This window comes from Phyllobates terribilis, unplaced genomic scaffold, assembly GCF_046119375.1.
Source record: "Phyllobates terribilis strain yellow unplaced genomic scaffold, ASM4611937v1 Scaffold_10__3_contigs__length_209671492, whole genome shotgun sequence".
Lineage (NCBI taxonomy): Eukaryota > Metazoa > Chordata > Amphibia > Anura > Dendrobatidae > Phyllobates > Phyllobates terribilis.
The window spans coordinates 186,937,636-186,963,758 of NW_027362770.1; the positions used below are offsets into that span (position 1 = coordinate 186,937,636).

General features: G+C 43.1%; 1 protein-coding gene across 1 annotated transcript in view; it reads right to left on the reverse strand.

Annotated features, from left to right (window-relative positions):
- The window catches only part of TMTC1 (transmembrane O-mannosyltransferase targeting cadherins 1), a 65,704-nt gene extending 40,052 nt beyond the window's left edge, over window positions 1–25,652 (reverse strand). Inside the window, exons 1-3 of the mRNA XM_073650356.1 lie at window positions 25,497–25,652; window positions 20,068–20,834; window positions 17,368–17,545 (exon numbers count right to left, since the gene is read on the reverse strand). Of these exons, the coding sequence (XP_073506457.1) occupies window positions 17,368–17,545; window positions 20,068–20,690 (801 nt within the window). The 5' untranslated portion in view covers window positions 20,691–20,834; window positions 25,497–25,652. The remainder of the gene's footprint in view (window positions 1–17,367; window positions 17,546–20,067; window positions 20,835–25,496) is intronic.
- Window positions 25,653–26,123: the final 471 nt, after the last annotated feature.

Genomic DNA, 26,123 nt, shown 5'->3' on the forward strand with positions numbered 1-26,123 from the left:
GTATATAGGGCTACAGATACTCACTGTGCTGTATATAGGGCTACAGATACTCACTGTGCTGTATATAGGACTACAGATACTCACTGTGCTGTATATAGAGCTACAGATACTCACTGTGCTGTATATAGGGCTACAGATACTCACTGTGCTGTATATAGAGCTACAGATACTCACTGTGCTGTATATAGGGCTACAGATACTCACTGTGCTGTATATAGGGCTACAGATACTCACTGTGCTGTATATAGAGCTACAGATACTCACTGTGCTGTATATAGAGCTACAGATACTCACTGTGCTGTATATAGGGCTACAGATACTCACTGTGCTGTATATAGAGCTACAGATACTCACTGTGCTGTATATAGAGCTACAGATACTCACTGTGCTGTATATAGAGCTACAGATACTCACTGTGCTGTATATAGAGCTACAGATACTCACTGTGCTGTATATAGGGCTACAGATACTCAATGTGCTGTATATAGAGCTACAGATACTCACTGTGCTGTATATAGAGCTACAGATACTCACTGTGCTGTATATAGGACTACAGATACTCACTGTGCTGTATATAGGGCTACAGATACTCACTGTGCTGTATATAGAGCTACAGATACTCACTGTGCTGTATATAGGGCTACAGATACTCACTGTGCTGTATATAGAGCTACAGATACTCACTGTGCTGTATATAGAGCTACAGATACTCACTGTGCTGTATATAGAGCTACAGATACTCACTGTGCTGTATATAGAGCTACAGATACTCACTGTGCTGTATATAGGGCTACAGATACTCAATGTGCTGTATATAGAGCTACAGATACTCACTGTGCTGTATATAGAGCTACAGATACTCACTGTGCTGTATATAGGACTACAGATACTCACTGTGCCTGTATATAGAGCTACAGATACTCACTGTGCTGTATATAGAGCTACAGATACTCACTGTGCCTGTATATAGAGCTACAGATACTCACTGTGCTGTATATAGGGCTACAGATACTCACTGTGTTGTATATAGAGCTACAGATACTCACTGTGCTGTATATAGAGCTACAGATACTCACTGTGCCTGTATATAGGGCTACAGATACTCACTGTGCCTGTATATAGGACTACAGATACTCACTGTGCCTGTATATAGAGCTACAGATACTCACTGTGCCTGTATATAGGACTACAGATACTCAGTGTGCTGTATATAGAGCTACAGATACTCACTGTGCTGTATATAGAGCTACAGATACTCACTGTGCTGTATATAGAGCTACAGATACTCACTGTGCTGTATATAGAGCTACAGATACTCACTGTGCCTGTATATAGAGCTACAGATACTCACTGTGCTGTATATAGAGCTACAGATACTCACTGTGCTGTATATAGAGCTACAGATACTCACTGTGCCTGTATATAGGGCTACAGATACTCACTGTGCCTGTATATAGGACTACAGATACTCACTGTGCTGTATATAGAGCTACAGATACTCACTGTGCCTGTATATAGGACTACAGATACTCACTGTGCTGTATATAGAGCTACAGATACTCACTGTGCCTGTATATAGGACTACAGATACTCACTGTGCTGTATATAGAGCTACAGATACTCACTGTGCCTGTATATAGGGCTACAGATACTCACTGTGCTGTATATAGGGCTACAGATACTCACTGTGCCTGTATATAGAGCTACAGATACTCACTGTGCTGTATATAGAGCTACAGATACTCACTGTGCTGTATATAGAGCTACAGATACTCACTGTGCTGTATATAGAGCTACAGATACTCACTGTGCTGTATATAGAGCTACAGATACTCACTGTGCCTGTATATAGAGCTACAGATACTCACTGTGCCTGTATATAGAGCTACAGATACTCACTGTGCTGTATATAGAGCTACAGATACTCACTGTGCTGTATATAGGGCTACAGATACTCACTGTGCCTGTATATAGAGCTACAGATACTCACTGTGCTGTATATAGGACTACAGATACTCACTGTGCTGTATATAGAGCTACAGATACTCACTGTGCCTGTATATAGGGCTACAGATACTCACTGTGCTGTATATAGGGCTACAGATACTCACTGTGCTGTATATAGAGCTACAGATACTCACTGTGCCTGTATATAGAGCTACAGATACTCACTGTGCTGTATATAGAGCTACAGATACTCACTGTGCTGTATATAGAGCTACAGATACTCACTGTGCCTGTATATAGAGCTACAGATACTCACTGTGCTGTATATAGAGCTACAGATACTCACTGTGCCTGTATATAGAGCTACAGATACTCACTGTGCCTGTATATAGAGCTACAGATACTCACTGTGCTGTATATAGGACTACAGATACTCACTGTGCTGTATATAGAGCTACAGATACTCACTGTGCTGTATATAGAGCTACAGATACTCACTGTGCTGTATATAGAGCTACAGATACTCACTGTGCTGTATATAGGGCTACAGATACTCACTGTGCCTGTATATAGAGCTACAGATACTCACTGTGCTGTATATAGGGCTACAGATACTCACTGTGCTGTATATAGAGCTACAGACACTCACTGTGCTGTATATAGAGCTACAGATACTCACTGTGCTGTATATAGGGCTACAGATACTCACTGTGCTGTATATAGAGCTACAGATACTCACTGTGCCTGTATATAGAGCTACAGATACTCACTGTGCCTGTATATAGGGCTACAGATACTCACTGTGCTGTATATAGAGCTACAGATACTCACTGTGCCTGTATATAGAGCTACAGATACTCACTGTGCTGTATATAGGGCTACAGATACTCACTGTGCTGTATATAGGGCTACAGATACTCACTGTGCCTGTATATAGGGCTACAGATACTCACTGTGCCTGTATATAGGGCTACAGATACTCACTGTGCTGTATATAGAGCTACAGATACTCACTGTGCCTGTATATAGGGCTACAGATACTCACTGTGCTGTATATAGAGCTACAGATACTCACTGTGCCTGTATATAGAGCTACAGATACTCACTGTGCTGTATATAGAGCTACAGATACTCACTGTGCCTGTATATAGGGCTACAGATTAGTGTTGAGCCACCCCCATAGTGTTCGGGTTCGGTTCGGTTCGTCGAACACCTTAGAACACCGTCGAACACCGTTAAAACCAATGGCAGGCAAACAAAAACACATAGAAACACATAGAAAACACCTGCAAAGGTGTCCAAAAGCTGACAAACTGCTCAGAAGACACTCTCTTTAAAAAAGCCGGCCGGCAAATTCAGCAGCGGCATACACCGGTACCCGACAATTTAGACAAGAAGGAATAGAGAATCACACATAGATTAGACAGATAGAAACATGTCAGTCACACATATAAGAAGCACAGTGACAGTGTTGGTTACTGCACTTGTCATTTAGTGTAAAGGATTTATTAAAAAAAATATTAGTGTTTTCATGCACCGTCTCTTTAAAAAAGCCGGCCGGCAATTCAGCATCTGTACCCGAAAATTTAGAACAGAAAGAATAGAGCTTCACACATAGATTAGATAGATAGAAACATGTCAGTCACATATATAATAAGTACAGTGATAGTGTTGCTTACTGTACTTGTCATTTAGTGTAAAGGATTTATTTAAAAAAATAATAGTGTTTTCATGCACTCTCTTTAAAAAAGCCGGCCGGCAATTCAGCAGCGGTACCCGACAATTTAGAACAGAAAGATAGAGCATCACACATAGATTAGATAGATAGAAACATGTCAGTCACATATATATGAAGTACAGTGATAGTGTTGGTTACTGTACTTGTCATTTAGTATTAAAATAAAGGATTTATTATTAAAAAAATTGGCGTGGGGTTCCCCTTAATTTTAGGCTCTAGCGGAGGTTAAGCAGACGGCTGGGGCAGATGTTTGAAGCCTGGGAAGGGGGTAATACCCACGGAGCTTCCCAGGCTACTAATATCAGCCCCCAGCTGAATACCTAGCCTTTACTAGCTATTAAAATGGGGGACCCCCCAAAAAAAATGACGTGGGGTCCCCCCTAATTTAATAGCTAGCAAAGGCTAGGCAGACAGCTGGGGGCTGATATTAATAGCCCAGGAAGGGAGCCATGAATATTGGCCCCCTCCCAGGCTAGAAACACCAGCCGTCAGCCGCCCCAGAAATGGCGCATTCATAGGATGCGCCAATTCTGGCACTTAGCCTCGTTCTTCCACGCTGCCCTGTAGCGGTGGCAGTGGGGTAATAGGGTTGGGGTTGATGTCAGCTTATAATGCCAGCTGACATCAAGCCCAGGTTAGTAATGGAGAGGCGTCTATAAGACACCCCCATTACTAACCCCATAGTCAAAGTTAAAAAAAACACAAACACCCAGAATAAAGTCCTTTAATTGAAATAAAGACACAATTCTTTATTGTTCTAAATTAAACCATACTTACCATCACGCCCATTCCAGCTGAAGCCAACGATCTCCTGCAATAAAAGAAAAATAATAAAGCAACCTCATCCTTACCTTTCCATGGTTCCCACGACAGCTTCAGCTCTGCTACATCGAGATGACAGGCTGGACCGCAGCAGAAAGCTGCCATCCAGCCTGTCATCCCGCAGACACTGAGAAGAGCAGGCTTGCTTGCGCTGCTCAGCGTCTCTCTGTGACGACATCCAGATGAGCCGAGTTCATGTCCAATGAACTCGGCTCACCTCATGCACGTCACTGACAGCGTGGGAAAATTCTCACGCTGAAGCGCTGATTGCAGGAGAATTTTCCCACGCTGTCAGTGACGTGCATAAGGTGAGCTCATGTCTAATGAACTCAGCTCACCTCCTGCACGTCACTGACAGCGTGGGAGAATTCTCCTGCACTCAGCACTTCAGCGTGAGAATTTTCCCACGCTGTCAGTGACGTGCATGAGGTGAGCTGAGTTCATTGGACATGACCTCGGCTCATCTGGATGCCGTCACAGCGAGACAGTGAGGAGCGCAAGCATGCCTGCGCTTCTCAGTGTCTGCGGGATGACAGGCTGGATGGCAGCGTTCTGCTGCGGTCCAGCCAGTCATCTCGATGTAGCAGAGCTGAAGCTGTCGTGGGAACCATGGAAAGGTAAGGATGATGTTGCTTTATTATTTTTCTTTTATTGCAGGAGATCGTTGGCTTCAGCTGGAATGGGTGTGATGGTAAGTATGGTTTAATTTAGAACAATAAAGAATTGTGTCTTTATTTCAATTAAAGGACTTTTTTCTGGGTGTTGTGTTTTTTTTAAATACTTTACTAGAAATTCATGGCGGTCATGTCTAATACTGGCGTGACCCCATGAATTTTGGGCTTGGGGCCAGCTGATAATACCAAGCTGGCCCTAACCCCTTTATTACCCAGTGAGCCACCGCACCAGGGCCCTGGATGAGTTGGGTACAGCGCCAGAAGATGGCGCTTCTATGAACGCGCCATTTTCCGGGGTGGCTGCGGACTGCAATTTGTAGCGGGGGGGGGCCCAGAAAGCTTGGGCCTCCCTGCGCTGCAGATTCCAGCCCCCAGCTGCCTAGTTGTACCTGGCTGGACACAAAAATAGGGCGAAGCCTCACGTATTTTTTTTTTTTAATTATTTCATGAAATTCATGAAATAATTAAGAAAAAAAGGGCTTCCCTATATTGTTGTGTCCGGCCAGGTACAAATAGGCAGCTGGTGGATGGGGGCAGCCCGTTCCTGCCTGCTGTACCTGGCTGGACACTAATATAGTGCGAAGCCCTACGTCAATTTTTTTAAATTATTTCAGGAAATTCATGAAATAATTTAAAGAAAATTGACGTGGGGCTTCGCCCTATTTTTGTGCCCAGCCAGGTACAACTAGGCAGCTGGGGGCTGGAATCCGCAGCGCAGGGAGACCCAAGCTTTCTGGGCCACCCCCGCTGCAAATTGCAGTCCGCAGCCACCCCGGAAAATGGCGCGTTCATAGAAGCGCCATCTTCTGGCGCTGTACCCAACTCATCCAGGGCCCTGGTGCGGTGGCTCACTGGGTAATAAAGGGGTTAGGGCCAGCTTGGCATTATCAGCTGGCCCTAAGCCCGAAATTCATGGGGTCACGCCAATATTAGACATGACCGCCATGAATTTCTAGTAAAGTATTTAAAAAAAACACAAACACCCAGAAAAAAGTCCTTTAATTGAAATAAAGACACAATTCTTTATTGTTCTAAATTAAACCATACTTACCGTCACGCCCATTCCAGCTGAAGCCAACGATCTCCTGCAATAAAAGTAAAATAATAAAGCAACCTCATCCTTACCTTTCCATGGTTCCCAGGACAGCTTCAGCTCTGCTACATCGAGATGACAGGCTGGACCGCAGCAGAACGCTGCCATCCAGCCTGTCATCCCACAGACACTGAGAAGCGCAGGCTTGCTTGCGCTCCACAGTGTCTCTCTGTGAGGGCATCCAGATGAGCCGAGTTAATGTCCAATGAACTCGGCTCACCTCATGCACGTCACTGACAGCGTGGGAAAATTCTCCTGCACTCAGCGCTTCAGCGTGGGAGAATTCTCACACTGAAGCGCTGAGTGCAGGAGAATTCTCCCACGCTGTCAGTGACGTGCAGGAGGTGAGCTGAGTTCATTGGACATGAGCTCACCTTATGCACGTCACTGACAGCGTAGGAGAATTCTCCTGCACTCACCGCTTCAGCGTGAGAATTTTCCCACGCTGTCAGTGACGTGCATGAGGTGAGCCGAGTTCATTGGACATGAACTCGGCTCATCTGGATGTCGTCACAGAGAGACGCTGAGCAGCGCAAGCAAGCCTGCGCTTCTCAGTGTCTGCGGGATGACAGGCTGGATGGCAGCGTTCTGCTGCGGTCCAGCCTGTCATCTCGATGTAGCAGAGCTGAAGCTGTCGTGGGAACCATGGAAAGGTAAGGATGATGTTGCTTTATTATTTTTCTTTTATTGCAGGAGATCGTTGGCTTCAGCTGGAATGGGCGTGATGGTAAGTATGGTTTAATTTAGAACAATAAAGGATTGTGTCTTTATTTCAATTAAAGGACTTTATTCTGGGTGTTTGTGTTTTTTTTAACTTTGACTATGGGGTTAGTAATGGGGGTGTCTTATAGACGCCTCTCCATTACTAACCTGGGCTTGATGTCAGCTGGCATTATAAGCTGACATCAACCCCAACCCTATTACCCCCTGCCACCGCACCAGGGCAGCGTGGAAGAGCGAGGCTAAGTGCCAGAATTGGCGCATCCTATGAATGCGCCATTTCTGGGGCGGCTGACGGCTGGTGTTTCTAGCCTGGGAGGGGGCCAATATTCATGGCACCCTTCCTGGGCTATTAATATCAGCCCCCAGCTGTCTGCCTAGCCTTTGCTAGCTATTAAATTAGGGGGGACCCCACGTCATTTTTTTGGGGGGGTCCCCCATTTTAATAGCTAGTAAAGGCTATGTATTCAGTAGGGGGCTGATATTAGTAGCCTGGGAAGCTCCGTGGGTATTACCCCCTTCCCAGGCTTCAAACATCTGCCCCAGCCGTCTGCTTAACCTCCGCTAGAGCCTAAAATTAAGGGGAACCCCACGCCAATTTTTTTAATAATAAATCCTTTATTTTAATACTAAATGACAAGTACAGTAACCAACACTATCACTGTACTTCATATATATGTGACTGACATGTTTCTATCTATCTAATCTATGTGTGAAGCTCTATTCTGTCTGTTATAAATTGTCGGGTACCGCTGCTGAATTGCCGGCCGGCTTTTTTAAAGAGACGGTGCACGAAAACACTATTATTTTTTTTGATAAATCCTTTACGCTAAATGACAAGTACAGTAAGCAACACTTTCACTGTACTTCGTATATATGTGGCTGACATGTTTATATCTATCTAATCTATGTGTGAAGCTCTATTCTTTCGGTTCTAAATTGTCGGGTACAGGTGTATGCCGCTGCTGAATTGCCGGCTTTTCATGTTTCACTGTTGGCACTGTTCCCATCGATTTGGGCAATCACTGTAATGCCACAACCACCATGGCTGTGACATTACAGTGAGTGGCAGACAATCCCTGCATGATTGGTGCTCTAAATAGCGCCAGACATGCAGGACACGCTTTTGGTGCACGAACAGTTATCGAACATAACCTCGAACAGCCGAATTTTTTGCAAATCGTTCGGGTTCGTCGAACAACTCGAACACCGCCCAAAACAGCTCGAATTTGAGATTGGCGAACAGTTCGAGTAGAACAACGCTCATCTCTACTACAGATACTCACTGTGCCTGTATATAGAGCTACAGATACTCACTGTGCCTGTATATAGGGCTACAGATACTCACTGTGCTGTATATAGAGCTACAGATACTCACTGTGCCTGTATATAGAGCTACAGATACTCACTGTGCCTGTATATAGAGCTACAGAAACTCACTGTGCTGTATATAGAGCTACAGATACTCACTGTGCTGTATATAGGGCTACAGATACTCACTGTGCTGTATATAGAGCTACAGATACTCACTGTGCTGTATATAGGGCTACAGATACTCACTGTGCCTGTATATAGGGCTACAGATACTCACTGTGCCTGTATATAGAGCTACAGATACTCACTGTGCTGTGTATAGGGCTACAGATACTCACTGTGCTGTATATAGAGCTACAGATACTCACTGTGCTGTATATAGAGCTACAGATACTCACTGTGCCTGTATATAGAGCTACAGATACTCACTGTGCTGTATATAGGGCTACAGATACTCACTGTGCCTGTATATAGAGCTACAGATACTCACTGTGCTGTATATAGAGCTACAGATACTCACTGTGCTGTATATAGAGCTACAGATACTCACTGTGCTGTATATAGAGCTACAGATACTCACTGTGCTGTATATAGGGCTACAGATACTCACTGTGCCTGTATATAGAGCTACAGATACTCACTGTGCTGTATATAGGGCTACAGATACTCACTGTGCTGTATATAGAGCTACAGATACTCACTGTGCTGTATATAGAGCTACAGATACTCACTGTGCTGTATATAGGGCTACAGATACTCACTGTGCTGTATATAGAGCTACAGATACTCACTGTGCTGTATATAGGGCTACAGATACTCACTGTGCCTGTATATAGGGCTACAGATACTCACTGTGCCTGTATATAGAGCTACAGATACTCACTGTGCTGTGTATAGGGCTACAGATACTCACTGTGCTGTATATAGAGCTACAGATACTCACTGTGCTGTATATAGGGCTACAGATACTCACTGTGCTGTATATAGAGCTACAGATACTCACTGTGCTGTATATAGAGCTACAGATACTCACTGTGCCTGTATATAGGGTACAGATACTCACTGTGCTGTATATAGAGCTACAGATACTCACTGTGCTGTATATAGAGCTACAGATACTGACTGTGCTGTATATAGAGCTACAGATACTGACTGTGCTGTATATAGAGCTACAGATACTCACTGTGCTGTATATAGGACTACAGATACTCACTGTGCTGTATATAGAGCTACAGATACTCACTGTGCCTGTATATAGAGCTACAGATACTCACTGTGCCTGTATATAGAGCTACAGATACTCACTGTGCTGTATATAGAGCTACAGATACTCACTGTGCTGTATATAGAGCTACAGATACTCACTGTGCTGTATATAGGGCTACAGATACTCACTGTGCTGTATATAGGGCTACAGATACTCACTGTGCCTGTATATAGGGCTACAGATACTCACTGTGCCTGTATATAGAGCTACAGATACTCACTGTGCCTGTATATAGAGCTACAGATACTCACTGTGCTGTATATAGGGCTACAGATACTCACTGTGCCTGTATATAGAGCTACAGATACTCACTGTGCTGTATATAGAGCTACAGATACTCACTGTGCCTGTATATAGAGCTACAGATACTCACTGTGCTGTATATAGAGCTACAGATACTCACTGTGCCTGTATATAGAGCTACAGATACTCACTGTGCTGTATATAGGACTACAGATACTCACTGTGCCTGTATATAGAGCTACAGATACTCACTGTGCTGTATATAGGGCTACAGATACTCACTGTGCTGTATATAGAGCTACAGATACTCACTGTGCTGTATATAGGACTACAGATACTCACTGTGCCTGTATATAGAGCTACAGATACTCACTGTGCCTGTATATAGAGCTACAGATACTCACTGTGCTGTATATAGGGCTACAGATACTCACTGTGCCTGTATATAGGGCTACAGATACTCACTGTGCCTGTATATAGGGCTACAGATACTCACTGTGCTGTATATAGGACTACAGATACTCACTGTGCCTGTATATAGAGCTACAGATACTCACTGTGCCTGTATATAGGACTACAGATACTCACTGTGCTGTATATAGGGCTACAGATACTCACTGTGCTGTATATAGAGCTACAGATACTCACTGTGCCTGTATATAGGACTACAGATACTCACTGTGTTGTATATAGAGCTACAGATACTCACTGTGCCTGTATATAGGACTACAGATACTCACTGTGCTGTATATAGGGCTACAGATACTCACTGTGCTGTATATAGAGCTACAGATACTCACTGTGCCTGTATATAGGGCTACAGATACGCACTGTGCTGTATATAGGGCTACAGATACTCACTGTGCCTGTATATAGAGCTACAGATACTCACTGTGCTGTATATAGAGCTACAGATACTCACTGTGCTGTATAAAGGACTACAGATACTCACTGTGCCTGTATATAGAGCTACAGATACTCACTGTGCCTGTATATAGAGCTACAGATACACACTGTGCTGTATATAGAGCTACACATACTCACTGTGCTGTATATAGAGCTACAGATACTCACTGTGCTGTATATAGAGCTACAGATACTCACTGTGCTGTATATAGAGCTACAGATACTCACTGTGCCTGTATATAGGACTACAAATACTCACTGTGCTGTATATAGGGCTACAGATACTCACTGTGCCTGTATATAGAGCTACAGATACTCACTGTGCCTGTATATAGGGCTACAGATACTCACTGTGCTGTATATAGAGCTACAGATACTCACTGTGCTGTATATAGAGCTACAGATACTCACTGTGCTGTATATAGAGCTACAGATACTCACTGTGCCTGTATATAGAGCTACAGATACTCACTGTGCTGTATATAGAGCTACAGATACTCACTGTGCTGTATATAGAGCTACAGATACTCACTGTGCCTGTATATAGAGCTACAGATACTCACTGTGCTGTATATAGGGCTACAGATACTCACTGTGTCTGTATATAGAGCTACAGATACTCACTGTGCTGTATATAGAGCTACAGATACTCACTGTGCTGTATATAGAGCTACAGATACTCACTGTGCTGTATATAGAGCTACAGATACTCACTGTGCTGTATATAGAGCTACAGATACTCACTGTGCTGTATATAGAGCTACAGATACTCACTGTGCTGTATATAGGACTACAAATACTCACTGTGCTGTATATAGGGCTACAGATACTCACTGTGCCTGTATATAGAGCTACAGATACTCACTGTGCCTGTATATAGGGCTACAGATACTCACTGTGCTGTATATAGAGCTACAGATACTCACTGTGCTGTATATAGAGCTACAGATACTCACTGTGCTGTATATAGGGCTACAGATACTCACTGTGCTGTATATAGAGCTACAGATACTCACTGTGCTGTATATAGAGCTACAGATACTCACTGTGCTGTATATAGGACTACAAATACTCACTGTGCTGTATATAGGGCTACAGATACTCACTGTGCCTGTATATAGAGCTACAGATACTCACTGTGCCTGTATATAGGGCTACAGATACTCACTGTGCTGTATATAGAGCTACAGATACTCACTGTGCTGTATATAGAGCTACAGATACTCACTGTGCTGTATATAGAGCTACAGATACTCACTGTGCTGTATATAGAGCTACAGATACTCACTGTGCCTGTATATAGAGCTACAGATACTCACTGTGCTGTATATAGAGCTACAGATACTCACTGTGCCTGTATATAGAGCTACAGATACTCACTGTGCCTGTATATAGGGCTACAGATACTCACTGTGCCTGTATATAGGGCTACAGATACTCACTGTGCTGTATATAGAGCTACAGATACTCACTGTGCTGTATATAGAGCTACAGATACTCACTGTACTGTATATAGGGCTACAGATACTCACTGTGCCTGTATATAGGGCTACAGATACTCACTGTGCTGTATATAGGGCTACAGATACTCACTGTGCCTGTATATAGGGCTACAGATACTCACTGTGCTGTATATAGAGCTACAGATACTCACTGTGCCTGTATATAGAGCTACAGATACTCACTGTGCCTGTATATAGAGCTACAGATACTCACTGTGCCTGTATATAGGGCTACAGATACTCACTGTGCCTGTATATAGGGCTACAGATACTCACTGTGCTGTATATAGGGCTACAGATACTCACTGTGCCTGTATATAGAGCTACAGATACTCACTGTGCCTGTATATAGGACTACAGATACTCACTGTGCTGTATATAGGGCTACAGATACTCACTGTGCTGTATATAGAGCTACAGATACTCACTGTGCTGTATATAGAGCTACAGATACTCACTGTGCCTGTATATAGAGCTACAGATACTCACTGTGCCTGTATATAGGGCTACAGATACTCACTGTGCTGTATATAGAGCTACAGATACTCACTGTGCCTGTATATAGGGCTACAGATACTCACTGTGCCTGTATATAGAGCTACAGATACTCACTGTGCCTGTATATAGAGCTACAGATACTCACTGTGCCTGTATATAGAGCTACAGATACTCACTGTGCCTGTATATAGGGCTACAGATACTCACTGTGCCTGTATATAGAGCTACAGATACTCACTGTGCCTGTATATAGAGCTCAGATACTCACTGTGCTGTATATAGAGCTACAGATACTCACTGTGCCTGTATATAGAGCTACAGATACTCACTGTGCCTGTATATAGGGCTACAGATACTCACTGTGCCTGTATATAGGGCTACAGATACTCACTGTGCTGTATATAGAGCTACAGATACTCACTGTGCCTGTATATAGAGCTACAGATACTCACTGTGCCTGTATATAGGGCTACAGATACTCACTGTGCCTGTATATAGAGCTACAGATACTCACTGTGCCTGTATATAGAGCTACAGATACTCACTGTGCTGTATATAGAGCTACAGATACTCACTGTGCTGTATATAGGGCTACAGATACTCACTGTGCTGTATATAGAGCTACAGATACTCTTTGTGCCTGTATATAGGGCTACAGATACTCACTGTGCTGTATATAGAGCTACAGATACTCACTGTGCTGTATATAGAGCTACAGATACTCACTGTGCTGTATATAGAGCTACAGATACTCACTGTGCTGTATATAGAGCTACAGATACTCACTGTGCCTGTATATAGAGCTACAGATACTCACTGTGCCTGTATATAGAGCTACAGATACTCACTGTGCTGTATATAGAGCTACAGATACTCACTGTGCTGTATATAGGGCTACAGATACTCACTGTGCTGTATATAGAGCTACAGATACTCACTGTGCTGTATATAGAGCTACAGATACTCACTGTGCTGTATATAGGGCTACAGATACTCACTGTGCTGTATATAGGGCTACAGATACTCACTGTGCTGTATATAGAGCTACAGATACTCACTGTGCTGTATATAGAGCTACAGATACTCACTGTGCTGTATATAGAGCTACAGATACTCACTGTGCTGTATATAGAGCTACAGATACTCACTGTGCTGTATATAGGGCTACAGATACTCACTGTGCTGTATATAGAGCTACAGATACTCACTGTGCTGTATATAGAGCTACAGATACTCACTGTGCTGTATATAGGGCTACAGATACTCACTGTGCTGTATATAGGGCTATAGATACTCACTGTGCTGTATATAGAGCTACAGATACTCACTGTGCCTATATATAGATCTACAGATACTCACTGTGCCTGTATATAGGACTACAGATACTCACTGTGCTGTATATAGAGCTACAGATACTCACTGTGCCTGTATATAGAGCTACAGATACTCACTGTGCCTGTATATAGAGCTACAGATACTCACTGTGCTGTATATAGAGCTACAGATACTCACTGTGCCTGTATATAGGACTACAGATACTCACTGTGCTGTATATAGAGCTACAGATACTCACTGTGCCTGTATATAGAGCTACAGATACTCACTGTGCCTGTATATAGGGCTACAGATACTCACTGTGCCTGTATATAGGGCTACAGATACTCACTGTGCTGTATATAGGGCTACAGATACTCACTGTGCCTGTATATAGGGCTACAGATACTCACTGTGCTGTATATAGGGCTAAAGATACTCACTGTGCTGTATATAGGACTACAGATACTCACTGTGCTGTATATAGAGCTACAGATACTCACTGTGCCTGTATATAGGACTACAGATACTCACTGTGCCTGTATATAGGGCTACAGATACTCACTGTGCTGTATATAGGACTACAGATACTCACTGTGCTGTATATAGAGCTACAGATACTCACTGTGCTGTATATAGGACTACAGATACTCACTGTGCTGTATATAGAGCTACAGATACTCACTGTGCCTGTATATAGGGCTACAGATACTCACTGTGCTGTATATAGAGCTACAGATACTCACTGTGCTGTATATAGAGCTACAGATACTCACTGTGCTGTATATAGAGCTACAGATACTCACTGTGCTGTATATAGAGCTACAGATACTCACTGTGCTGTATATAGAGCTATAGATACTCACTGTGCCTGTATATAGGGCTACAGATACTCACTGTGCTGTATATAGAGCTACAGATACTCACTGTGCTGTATATAGAGCTACAGATACTCACTGTGCTGTATATAGAGCTACAGATACTCACTGTGCTGTATATAGAGCTACAGATACTCACTGTGCCTGTATATAGGACTACAGATACTCACTGTGCTGTATATAGGGCTACAGATACTCACTGTGCTGTATATAGGACTACAGATACTCACTGTGCTGTATATAGGACTACAGATACTCACTGTGCTGTATATAGGGCTACAGATACTCACTGTGCTGTATATAGGACTACAGATACTCACTGTGCTGTATATAGAGCTACAGATACTCACTGTGCTGTATATAGGACTACAGATACTCACTGTGCTGTATATAGGGCTACAGATACTCACTGTGCTGTATATAGAGCTACAGATACTCACTGTGCCTGTATATAGAGCTACAGATACTCACTGTGCTGTATATAGAGCTACAGATACTCACTGTGCTGTATATAGAGCTACAGATACTCACTGTGCTGTATATAGAGCTACAGATACTCACTGTGCTGTATATAGAGCTACAGATACTCACTGTGCCTGTATATAGAGCTACAGATACTCACTGTGCTGTATATAGAGCTACAGATACTCACTGTGTTGTATATAGAGCTACAGATACTCACTGTGCCTGTATATAGGACTACAGATACTCACTGTGCTGTATATAGAGCTACAGATACTCACTGTGCTGTATATAGAGCTACAGATACTCACTGTGCCTGTATATAGGACTACAGATACTCACTGTGCCTGTATATAGGGCTACAGATACTCACTGTGCTGTATATAGGGCTACAGATACTCACTGTGCTGTATATAGAGCTACAGATACTCACTGTGCCTGTATATAGGGCTACAGATACTCACTGTGCTGTATATAGAGCTACAGATACTCACTGTGCTGTATATAGAGCTACAGATACTCACTGTGCTGTATTTAGAGCTACAGATACTCACTGTGCTGTATATAGGGCTACAGATACTCACTGTGCTGTTTGGTGACATGGTGTGTACCACACTCAACATGGACCAGTGGAAGCAAAGGAAAGAGTTGTCTCAGGAGATTAGAAAGAAAATTATAGACAAGCAAGTTAAAGGTAAAGGTTATAAGACCATCTCCAAGCAGCTTGATGTTCCTGTGACTACAGTTGCACATATTATTCAGAAATGTAAGATCCATGGGACTGTAGCCAACCTCCCTGGATGTGGCCGCAGGAGGAAAAGTGATGACAAATCAAAGAGATGGATAATACAAATGGTAACAAAAGAGCCCAGGATAACTTCTAAAGAGATTAGAGGTGAACTTCAAGCTCAAGGAACATCAGTGTCAGATTGCACCATCCGTCGTTGTTTGATCCAAAGTGAACTTCATGGGAGACGACCAAGGAGAACACCATGGTTGAAAAAAATCATAAAAAAGCCAGACTGGAATTTGACAAACTACATGTTGACAAGCCACAAAGCTTCTGGGAGAATGTACTATGGACAGATGACACAAAAATGGAAGCTTTTGGCAAGGCACATCAGCTCTATGTTCAGAGACGGAAAAATGAAGCATATCAAAAAAAGAACACTGTCCCTACTGTGAAACATGGTGGAGGCTCTGTTATGTTCTGGGGCTGCTTTGCTGCATCTGGCACAGGGTGTCTTGAATCTGTGCAGGGTACAATGAAATCTCAAGACTATCAAGGGATTCTAGAGAGAAATGTGCTGCCCAGTGTCAGAAAGCTTGGTCTCAGTCGCAGGTCATGGGTCTTGCAACAGGATAATGACCCAAAACACACAGCTAAAAACACCCAAGAATGGCTAAGAGGAAAACATTGGACTATTCTGAAGTGGCTTCTATGAGCCCTGACCTAAATCCTATTGAGCTTCTATGGAAAGAGCTGAAACATGCCGTCTGGAAAAGGCAACCTTAAACCACGAGACAACTGGAGCAGTTTACTCATGAGGAGTCTCCAAAATACCTGTCGAGAGGCGCAGAAGTCTCATTGACAGTTACAGGAATCGTCTGATTGCAGTGATTGCCTCAAAAGGTTCTTCAACAAAATATTAAGTTAAGAAGAAGAAGAACCATCATTTCTGTCCAGGCCGATTTCAGGAGTTTAATTTTTTTTTTTATTTCAGTGGAAGCAGAAAAGCAATGTCTGACCTTCATCTGTTCATTTTCATAGATTTTTAATTTTTTATTACTTTTGTCAGATACAAGTTATTTCTGTGACCATTGTGGGTTTTTCTTTCATTAAACGAGGAGTACCAACAATTTTGACCACGTGTGTATGTGAGCATTCAATTTACTGAAAAATGTGGACCAGTAATGGCGGTTTTATTTATTAGACTTCTTTTCCAGGAACAGTTATAATGTATTATCTACAGATTTTACTGTACTTACCGCCTCTGTGTGCACGGGGTGTACAGCGAAGAGCAGGGCTGACGCCACCGCTTGCTTCCTGTCCTCGAACACGGCGGTGCTGCAGACATACCCCAGCAGAGCGCTCACCATACAATGTAACGCCACGTTCACCGCATGGAAATAATACGGCTCCAGCCCGCACCAGTACACGTTTACTCTGGAGGAGAAAGGAGCAGAAGAGTTATCGGCGGCCGGCTAATGAATTTACCATGTGATTGGTGATTTAAAGGGGTTTTCATAACACTTCTTTTTTGTGACGGAAAGGAACCCGGTCGCTGATACATCTGACAATAAAGTGGGTGGAGCTAATGCAAGGGGCGTGGCTAGTATTGCAGCAGTGGGGGGAGGGGGGGCTCCTGCTGCAGACATATGACTTACAGTTAGACATAAGTCTTAAGTTTTGAACTTTTCGGGGCCGGTCTGGTGACAACACCCGGAGAGGAACAAGTATCGGCTTTCAGAGACGCGGGATCTTGTTACGCGGAATATAGAACACAATACCATGTTACCTGGAGGCGAATCGGGAGTCAGGAGTCACCCAACTTATCTGTAAACTCGGATCTTCCCATCGTTCCGTTCGATTGCTGATTTAAATGCCGGGCTCATTCAATGAACGCAGCATTTAAGGCCCAAAAGTACATCGGACCCCCTCCACCCCCCATAGCAAAAGATTTAAAAAAAAAATTAAAGTAAAGTAAAAAAAAAAAAAAAAAAAGATAATATAAAATCCAAATCAGCTTGCTTTTCCCTTAAGAATTAAGTAAAAAAAAATAAAATAAAAAAATTAACATAACATTAAATATAAAATTTTTCACTCGTACCATACATGCAATATAAAAAATATATATATATATGATACCTCTATTTATTTATTTTTTTACGCTGCGTCTCCCACAAAAAAATGCAATAATGCATTTCCCTTAAGAATTAAGTAAAAAAAATAATAAAATAAAAAAATGAACATAACATTAAATATAAAATTTTTCACTCGTACCATACATGCAATAAAAAAAAAATGATACCGCTATTTATTTATTTTTTTACGCTGAAAAAAATGCAGTAAAAAAAGCACAGCTCGCCACACAAAAAAACAAGCCCCCATACAGTTCCAACGATGGAAAAATGTAAACTTTTTCAAAAAATGGCGGCACAAGGCAATTTTTATTTTATTTCTTTTTTTTAGAATGTGTCCAATTTTTTTTTTTTTTTTTAAGCCACTAAAATAATAAAAGTTTGGTATCACCGTAAATCATAAAGACCTGGAGAATCATGCTGCCAGGTCATTTTTTTTTTACCCCAAAAATGAGCAGCAGAAAAAGAAAATCCCCCCCCCCCCCAGAAAAAACAATAGTAGGATTGCAAATTTTTTTTTTATTTGGATTTTTATTTTTCACGTAATGGTAATGTGAATGGTGTCAATCAAAACTACAGCTCGTTCTGTAATAAACGAGCCCTGGTACAGATATGGGGACAGAAAGATAAAAAAAAATATGTTGAAAAAAACTAAAGCGCAAAAAGAAATCAAAAATGGCCGAGTCCTTAAGGGGTTAGGAAGAGATAACGTAACAGTGAGAGCGCTCGAATTCTGGCGCTGGTACAGGGGCGCAGGGGGTTAACCAGACAGATATTTCAGAAATGTTCTGGAGGCTCGGCCACTTCTACAAACAAACCCCATATTTTTACTAGTCGATAACCGGGCTGCCCCTTTAAGTGGTTGCAGATGTTTTTCGCTTCTCTATAAACAATCTCTTCCCCTACTCGGAGGTGCCCCTGCTTACGACTGGACCCCCACCGCCAGCTCTGACATTATTGGGGTCATATTAATCAGTTAAAGGGGTCGAATTTTATGTCTGCAATGCACCAGACCCTCAGCTGTGAGAAGTGTTTTAGGAGGATATTTAGCACCAGGGGCAAAGCAAACGTGTTCCTACTGACAACAAGCAGAGATCTTGAAAATAATAAAAGATTGACGTTTAGGCCTCACCTATCTAATAGTAAAACTGCCTTTATAGCCCATAACGACCAATCAGAGCGCAGCTTTCATTTTTCCACAACTGTTTTAAAAATGAAAGCTAAGCTCTGATTGGTTGCTATGGGAGACAGATTCCAGAAACGAGGCCTACATACAGATTCCAGAAATGAGGCCTAAAAGTCTGTAAATCCGCACACACCGGAGATATTGCTGGGCTCTCACAAGGTCTCCATGCCAACACAGCCCCTGACAGGGATCTCTCAGTAGTGCAGCCTCAGGCTTCAGGCCTGTAATTTCATGTGCTCATATTTCAGCCAAGAAGTAAGATATTAAGACGCAGTTTTCACCGTTGTAATCTACAGTAATGGAGTCACATGCTTTGGTCATTCTGTGGCCGTGTCTGAAGTCGTCACATAGTCCTACAATATACTTACTTCTGGGACCTTTTTGGACCTCATTTTTTCACCCCATTCTTCAAAGCCCCCTCTAATCCTCTACCATGCCCGCTGAATATAACTGCCCCCGATAATAAGCATAAAAAAACCTTACAGATGCAAAGTTTTCCAGGAGGTTTTGGTGGTGCCTGGGTTCCTCATGGAGTGGCGGGGGTCTCCCCTTTTTCTGCTATGGGGGGAGTTCTCGAGTTTCCACAATAGTACTACTATTTTGGTGCCCACCTTGTTGACCACCCCAGTGCCCAGAATTACCTGAAGCTGAGAATACACAGGGGTCGGTAGGACTTATGGCTCGTGTTGTCATCCATGGCCTTGCCCCAAAAGTCATTCTTAAAGATGGTGGACAGGTTGGTCTCTCCTCGGCTGTCCGGATTATTGAGTATCGCCCATACATCATCATGGACGAACTCACCCAACAAAGATCGGGCAAAGCACAGACCAGCAACAACAGCTGGCACTGCGAAAACCCAGATGCCAAGGTTCTCCACCATGGGGGGTTCGCTGGTCCTCCTGGACATCCCTTTGGAATCTCCATTTTGAGGGCGACCCGTATATTGGGTCTTGGATAAACCATTGGTGGTGTGTTTTGTTATCATTCCACCACCAGTATGACCTCCATGGCTGGTGCTGGTGATACTGCGCCCGTTTCCATCGGGCAACATTCGGAGGTTCTTATGACTTCTGTGGTGGGCGCCGTTGCTCGATACTTGTCTTTGGCTGTTGTTTCTTCCACCGTTGGCCATGTTGTATGGATTCTCCTTGCCAATGTCTTGTACTTGATCATAGGAGACATTTTCAAGGATGACTTGGCCAACGCTTCTCATACTCTCCAACGTAGGTGTCGTCTCACATTCTGAGGTGGAAATGTCCTTCATCCATCTTCATTTTTTTTTTACGTTCGGAGGTCTACTTCTCCTCTCCGAGGGATGAACCGAACCGTCTCATCCTCGTAACCACAGGGTACATCTGGTGCCCATCAAATTGGACGTTACTCTTCACCGGCATTCCAGAATTGGCACCTGAAAAACATTATATATCTGTTATTATCGACTCTCTCAAAGGGGAGTTCCACATTTCATCATTTTTGTACATGGTGAGGTCTTATGAGCCAGTAACATCCCACCTTCCCATGGATTCCCAGATCTAAAGCTGTTGAAAAAGTTTATGAACCCCTTCAGGTCTAAGTCGAGATTCCCATTATTCAACCCACAACTTGGTACTTCCTCTAGACATAACTGTTCTGCTGTCTCGCTTATTCTTGGTGGCTACCACAGGGCAGCTGTCTACGAGAGAGATGTCACATATTGTCATCAAACACTTCTAAAGGTCAAGCTGTCTATGAAATGCCAAGTTTCTAGGAAAAAGAATTACTCTAATCCTCAGCTGCCGCTCTCTGACACCAGATCTGACTTTACTGTTACTGTCTCTTTAAATCAGCTGTCAGCTCTCCATAATCCAGCTGTCTCTCCAGACAACCACAATATACACATATTATATATACCTCTATGTATACAATGTATCAGTGCTGTCTCTTTAGCAGTCTGTATATTCGATGTATCAGCTGTCTCTTCAGGAGTCTGCATATACAATGTATCAGCACTGTTTCTTCAGGAGTCTGCATATACAATGTATCAGCTGTCTCTTCAGCAGTCTGCATATACAATGTATCAGTGCTGTTTCTTCAGGAGTCTGCATATACAATGTATCAGCTGTCTCTTCAGCAGTCTGCATATACAATGTATCAGCTGTCTCTTCAGCAGTCTGCATATACAATGTATCAGTGCTGACTCTTCAGCAGTCTGCATATACAATGTATCAGCTGTCTCTTCAGCAGTCTGCATATACAATGTATCAGTGCTGTTTCTTCAGGAGTCTGCATATACAATGTATCAGTGCTGTCTCTTCAGCAGTCTGCATATACAATGTATCAGTGCTGACTCTTCAGCAGTCAGCACATACAATGTATCAGTGCTGTCTCTTCAGCAGTCTGTATATACAATGTATCAGTGCTGTCTCTTCAGCAGTCTGTATATACAATGTATCAGCTGTCTCTTCAGCAGTCTGCATATACAATGTATCAGCTGTCTCTTCAGCAGTCTGCATATACAATGTATCAGTGCTGTCTCTTCAGCAGTCTGCATATACAATGCATCAGTGCTGTCTCTTCAGCAGTCTGTATATACAATGTATCAGTGCAGTCTCTTCAGCAGTCTGCATATACAATGTATCAGTGCTGTCTCTTCAGCAGTCTGCATATACAATGTATCAGTGCTGTCTCTTCAGCAGTCTGCATATACAATGTATCAGTGCTGTCTCTTCAGCAGTCTGCATATACAGTACAATGTATCAGTGCTGTCTCTTCAGCAGTCTGCATATACAGTACAATGTATCAGCCGTCTCTTCAGCAGTCTGTACAGTGCTGGCCAAAAGTATTGGCACCCCAGCAATTCTGTCATATAACACTCAGTTTCTTCCTGAAAATGATTGCAATCACAAATTCTTTGGTATTATTCTCTTCATTTAATTTGTCTTCAATGAAAAAAACACAATAAGAATTGTCCTAAAGCCAAATTGGATATAATTCCACACCAAACCTAAAAAAGGGGGTGGACAAAAGTATTGGCACCCTTTGAAAAATCATGTGATGCTTCTCTAATTCGTGTCATTAAGGCTATGTGCCCACGTTGCATTTATGAAGCAGAAAATTTCTGCTTCATTTCTGCAAGTCCTCTCCCGGAAAAACGCATGCGGAATTCCGCACGCGTTTATCGCGCATTTTTCGCGCGTTTATCACGCGTTTTCCACATGCGGAATTGCCTTGCGTTTTTTATGCATTGGACAAAGGCAATTCTGCATGCGGAAACGCAAAATTAAATGACATGCTGCGGATTTTTGAACGCAGCATAAACGCTGCGGAAAAATCCGCAGCATGGGCATTGACATTGCGGAATGCCATTGGGGACCATGGGGTGCGGATTACCTAGCGTTTTTCAAGCGTTTACGCTGCGGAAATTCCGCAGCATATACGCTTGAAAAATGCTACATGGGCACACAGCCTAACAGCACTTGTAACTTACCTGTGGCATCTAACAGGTGTTGGCAATAACTAAATCACACTTGCAGCCAGTTAACATGGATTAAAGTTGTCTCAACCTCTGTCCTGTGTCCTTGTGTGTACCACATTGAGCATGGAGAAAAGAAAGAAGACCAAAGAACTGTCTGAGGACTTGAGAAACCAAATTGTGAGGAAGCATGAGCAATCTCAAGGCTACAAGTCCATCTCCAAAGACCTGAATGTTCCTGTGTCTTCCGTGCGCAGTGTCATCAAGAAGTGTAAAGCCCATGGCACTGTGGCTAACCTCCCTAGATGTGGACGGAAAAGAAAAACTGACGAGAGATTTCAACGCAAGATTGTGCGGATGGTGGATAAAGAACCTCGACTAACATCCAAACAAGTTCAAGCTGCCCTGCAGTCCGAGGGTACAACAGTGTCAACCCGTACTATCCGTCGACGTCTGACTGTATGGTAGGATACCCAGGAAGACCCCACTTCTTACCCCGAGACATAAAAAAGCCAGGCTGGAGTTTGCCAAAACGTACCTGAGAAAGCCTAAAACGTTTTGGAAGAATGTTCTCTGGTCAGATGAGACAAAAGTAGAGCTTTTTGGGAAAAAGCATCAACATAGGGTGTACAGGGAAAAAAAAGAGGCATTCAAAGAAAAGAACACGGTCCCTACAGTCAAACATGGCGGAGGCTCCCTGATGTTTTGGGGTTGCTTTGCTGCCTCTGGCACTGGACTGCTTGACCGTGTGCATGGCATTATGAAGTCTGAAGACTACCAACAAATTTTGCAGCATAATGTAGGGCCCAGTGTGAGAAAGCTGGGTCTCCCTCAGATGTCATGGGTCTTCCAGAAGGACAATGACCCAAAACACACTTCCAAAAGCACTATAAAATGGTTTGAGAGAAAGCACTGGAGACTTCTAAGGTGGCCAGCAATGAGTCCAGACCTGAATCCCATAGAACACCTGTGGAGAGATCTCAAAATGGCAGTTTGGAGAAGGCAGCCTTCAAATATCAGGGACCTGGAGCAGTTTGCTAAAGAAGAATGGTCTACAATTCCAGCAGAGCATTGTAAGAAACTCATTGATGGTTACCGGAAGCGGTTGTTCACAGTTATTTTGGCTAAAGGTTGTGCAACCAAGTATTAGGCTGAGGGTGCCAATACTTTTGTCTGGCCCATTTTTGGAGTTTTGTGTGAAATGATCAATGATTTGATTTTTGCTTCATTCTCTTTTGTGTTTTTTCCTTGCAAGCAAATTAAATGAAGATAATAATACCAAAGAATTTGTGATTGCAAGAAACTGAGTATTATCTGACAGAATTAAAGGGGTGCCAATACTTTTGGCCAGCACTGTATATACAATGTATCAGTGCTGTTTCTTCAGCAGTCTGTATATACAATGTATCAGCTGTCTCTTCAGCAGTCTGCATATACAATGTATCAGTGCAGTCTCTTCAGCAGTCTGTATATACAATGTATCAGTGCTGTCTCTTCAGCAGTCTGTATATACAATGTATCAGTGCTGTCTCTTCAGCAGTCTGTATATACAATGTATCAGTGCTGTCTCTTCAGCAGTCTGTATATACAATGTATCAGTGCTGTCTCTTCAGCAGTCTGTATATACAATGTATCAGTGCTGTCTCTTCAGCAGTCTGTATATACAATGTATCAGTGCTGTCTCTTCAGCAGTCTGTATATACAATGTATCAGTGCTGTCTCTTCAGCAGTCTGTATATACAATGTATCAGTGCTGTCTCTTCAGCAGTCTGTATATACAATGTATCAGTGCAGTCTCTTCAGCAGTCTGCATATACAATGTATCAGTGCTGTCTCTTCAGCAGTCTGCATATACAATGTATCAGTGCTGTCTCTTCAGCAGTCTGCATATACAATGTATCAGTGCAGTCTCTTCAGCAGTCTGCATATACAATGTATCAGTGCTGTCTCTTCAGCAGTCTGTATATACAATGTATCAGTGCTGTCTCTTCAGCAGTCTGTATATACAATGTATCAGTGCAGTCTCTTCAGCAGTCTGTATATACAATGTATCAGTGCAGTCTCTTCAGCAGTCTGTATATACAATGTATCAGTGCAGTCTCTTCAGCAGTCTGTATATACAATGTATCAGTGCAGTCTCTTCAGCAGTCTGTATACACAATGTATCAGTGCAGTCTCTTCAGCAGTCTGTATATACAATCTATCAGCTGTCTCTTGCAGTTCTTGTACTGCTCCTCCTCTCTGACAGCTCAGCAGTCTGTCTCTCTCTCCTTCTGTATTACACTCTCGCCTATCTGGGTACAATAGAGACCTCTCTGTATAAAGCACAGACGGTCTATATCTATGTGCAAACTCTGCAGTCGCTACATCAGGGTCTCTCTCTTCATATACTGTAGGTGCAGTCTCTTTATACAGCAATGCCCTTGTGTGAACTAACAGTCTTTCCATACAGGTGAAGTCTCTACTGCAGCCTCTCTACATCACTGTCTTCATATAGGTGCGGTCTCTTCCATATAAACAGTCTACATCCAGTGCACCTATATCTCCTGTCTCTTCAGTTAGGTGTGGTCTCTCCTGTGACGGTCACCTCTCTGTAATTGCAATGGTCGCTGTGGCTACCTGTAGTATCGCTGCTGTCGGAGGTGTCTCTGTGCAGGCTGCAGTCTCGGAGATGTCAGCGGCTGTCTCTCTCAGTGCTGTCTCTCTCTCTCTTCTCCTCCCCTCACAGCTGCAAACACATCAGCCGCCTCCTCCCCGCGCAGCCTCAGTGCAGCCTGTGCAGGGGCCTGGGCTCAGCGGCTGTGGGGGAACTACAAGTCCCAGGATGTGTCTGTACCCCCTCTATATGTAACTACAAGTCCCAGCATGTGTCTGTGCCCCCTCTATATGTAACTACAAGTCCCAGCATGTGTCTGTGCTCCCCTCTATATGTAACTACAAGTCCCAGCATGTGTCTGTGCTCCCTCTATATGTAACTACAAGTCCCAGCATGTGTCTGTGCCCCCTCTATATACAACTACAAGTCCCAGCATGTGTCTGTGCCCCCTCTATATGTAACTACAAGTCCCAGCATGTGTCTGTGCCCCCTCTATATGTAACTACAAGTCCCAGGATGTGTCTGTACCCCCTCTATATGTAACTACAAGTCCCAGCATGTGTCTGTGCCCCCTCTATATGTAACTACAAGTCCCAGCATGTGTCTGTGCTCCCCTCTATATGTAACTACAAGTCCCAGCATGTGTCTGT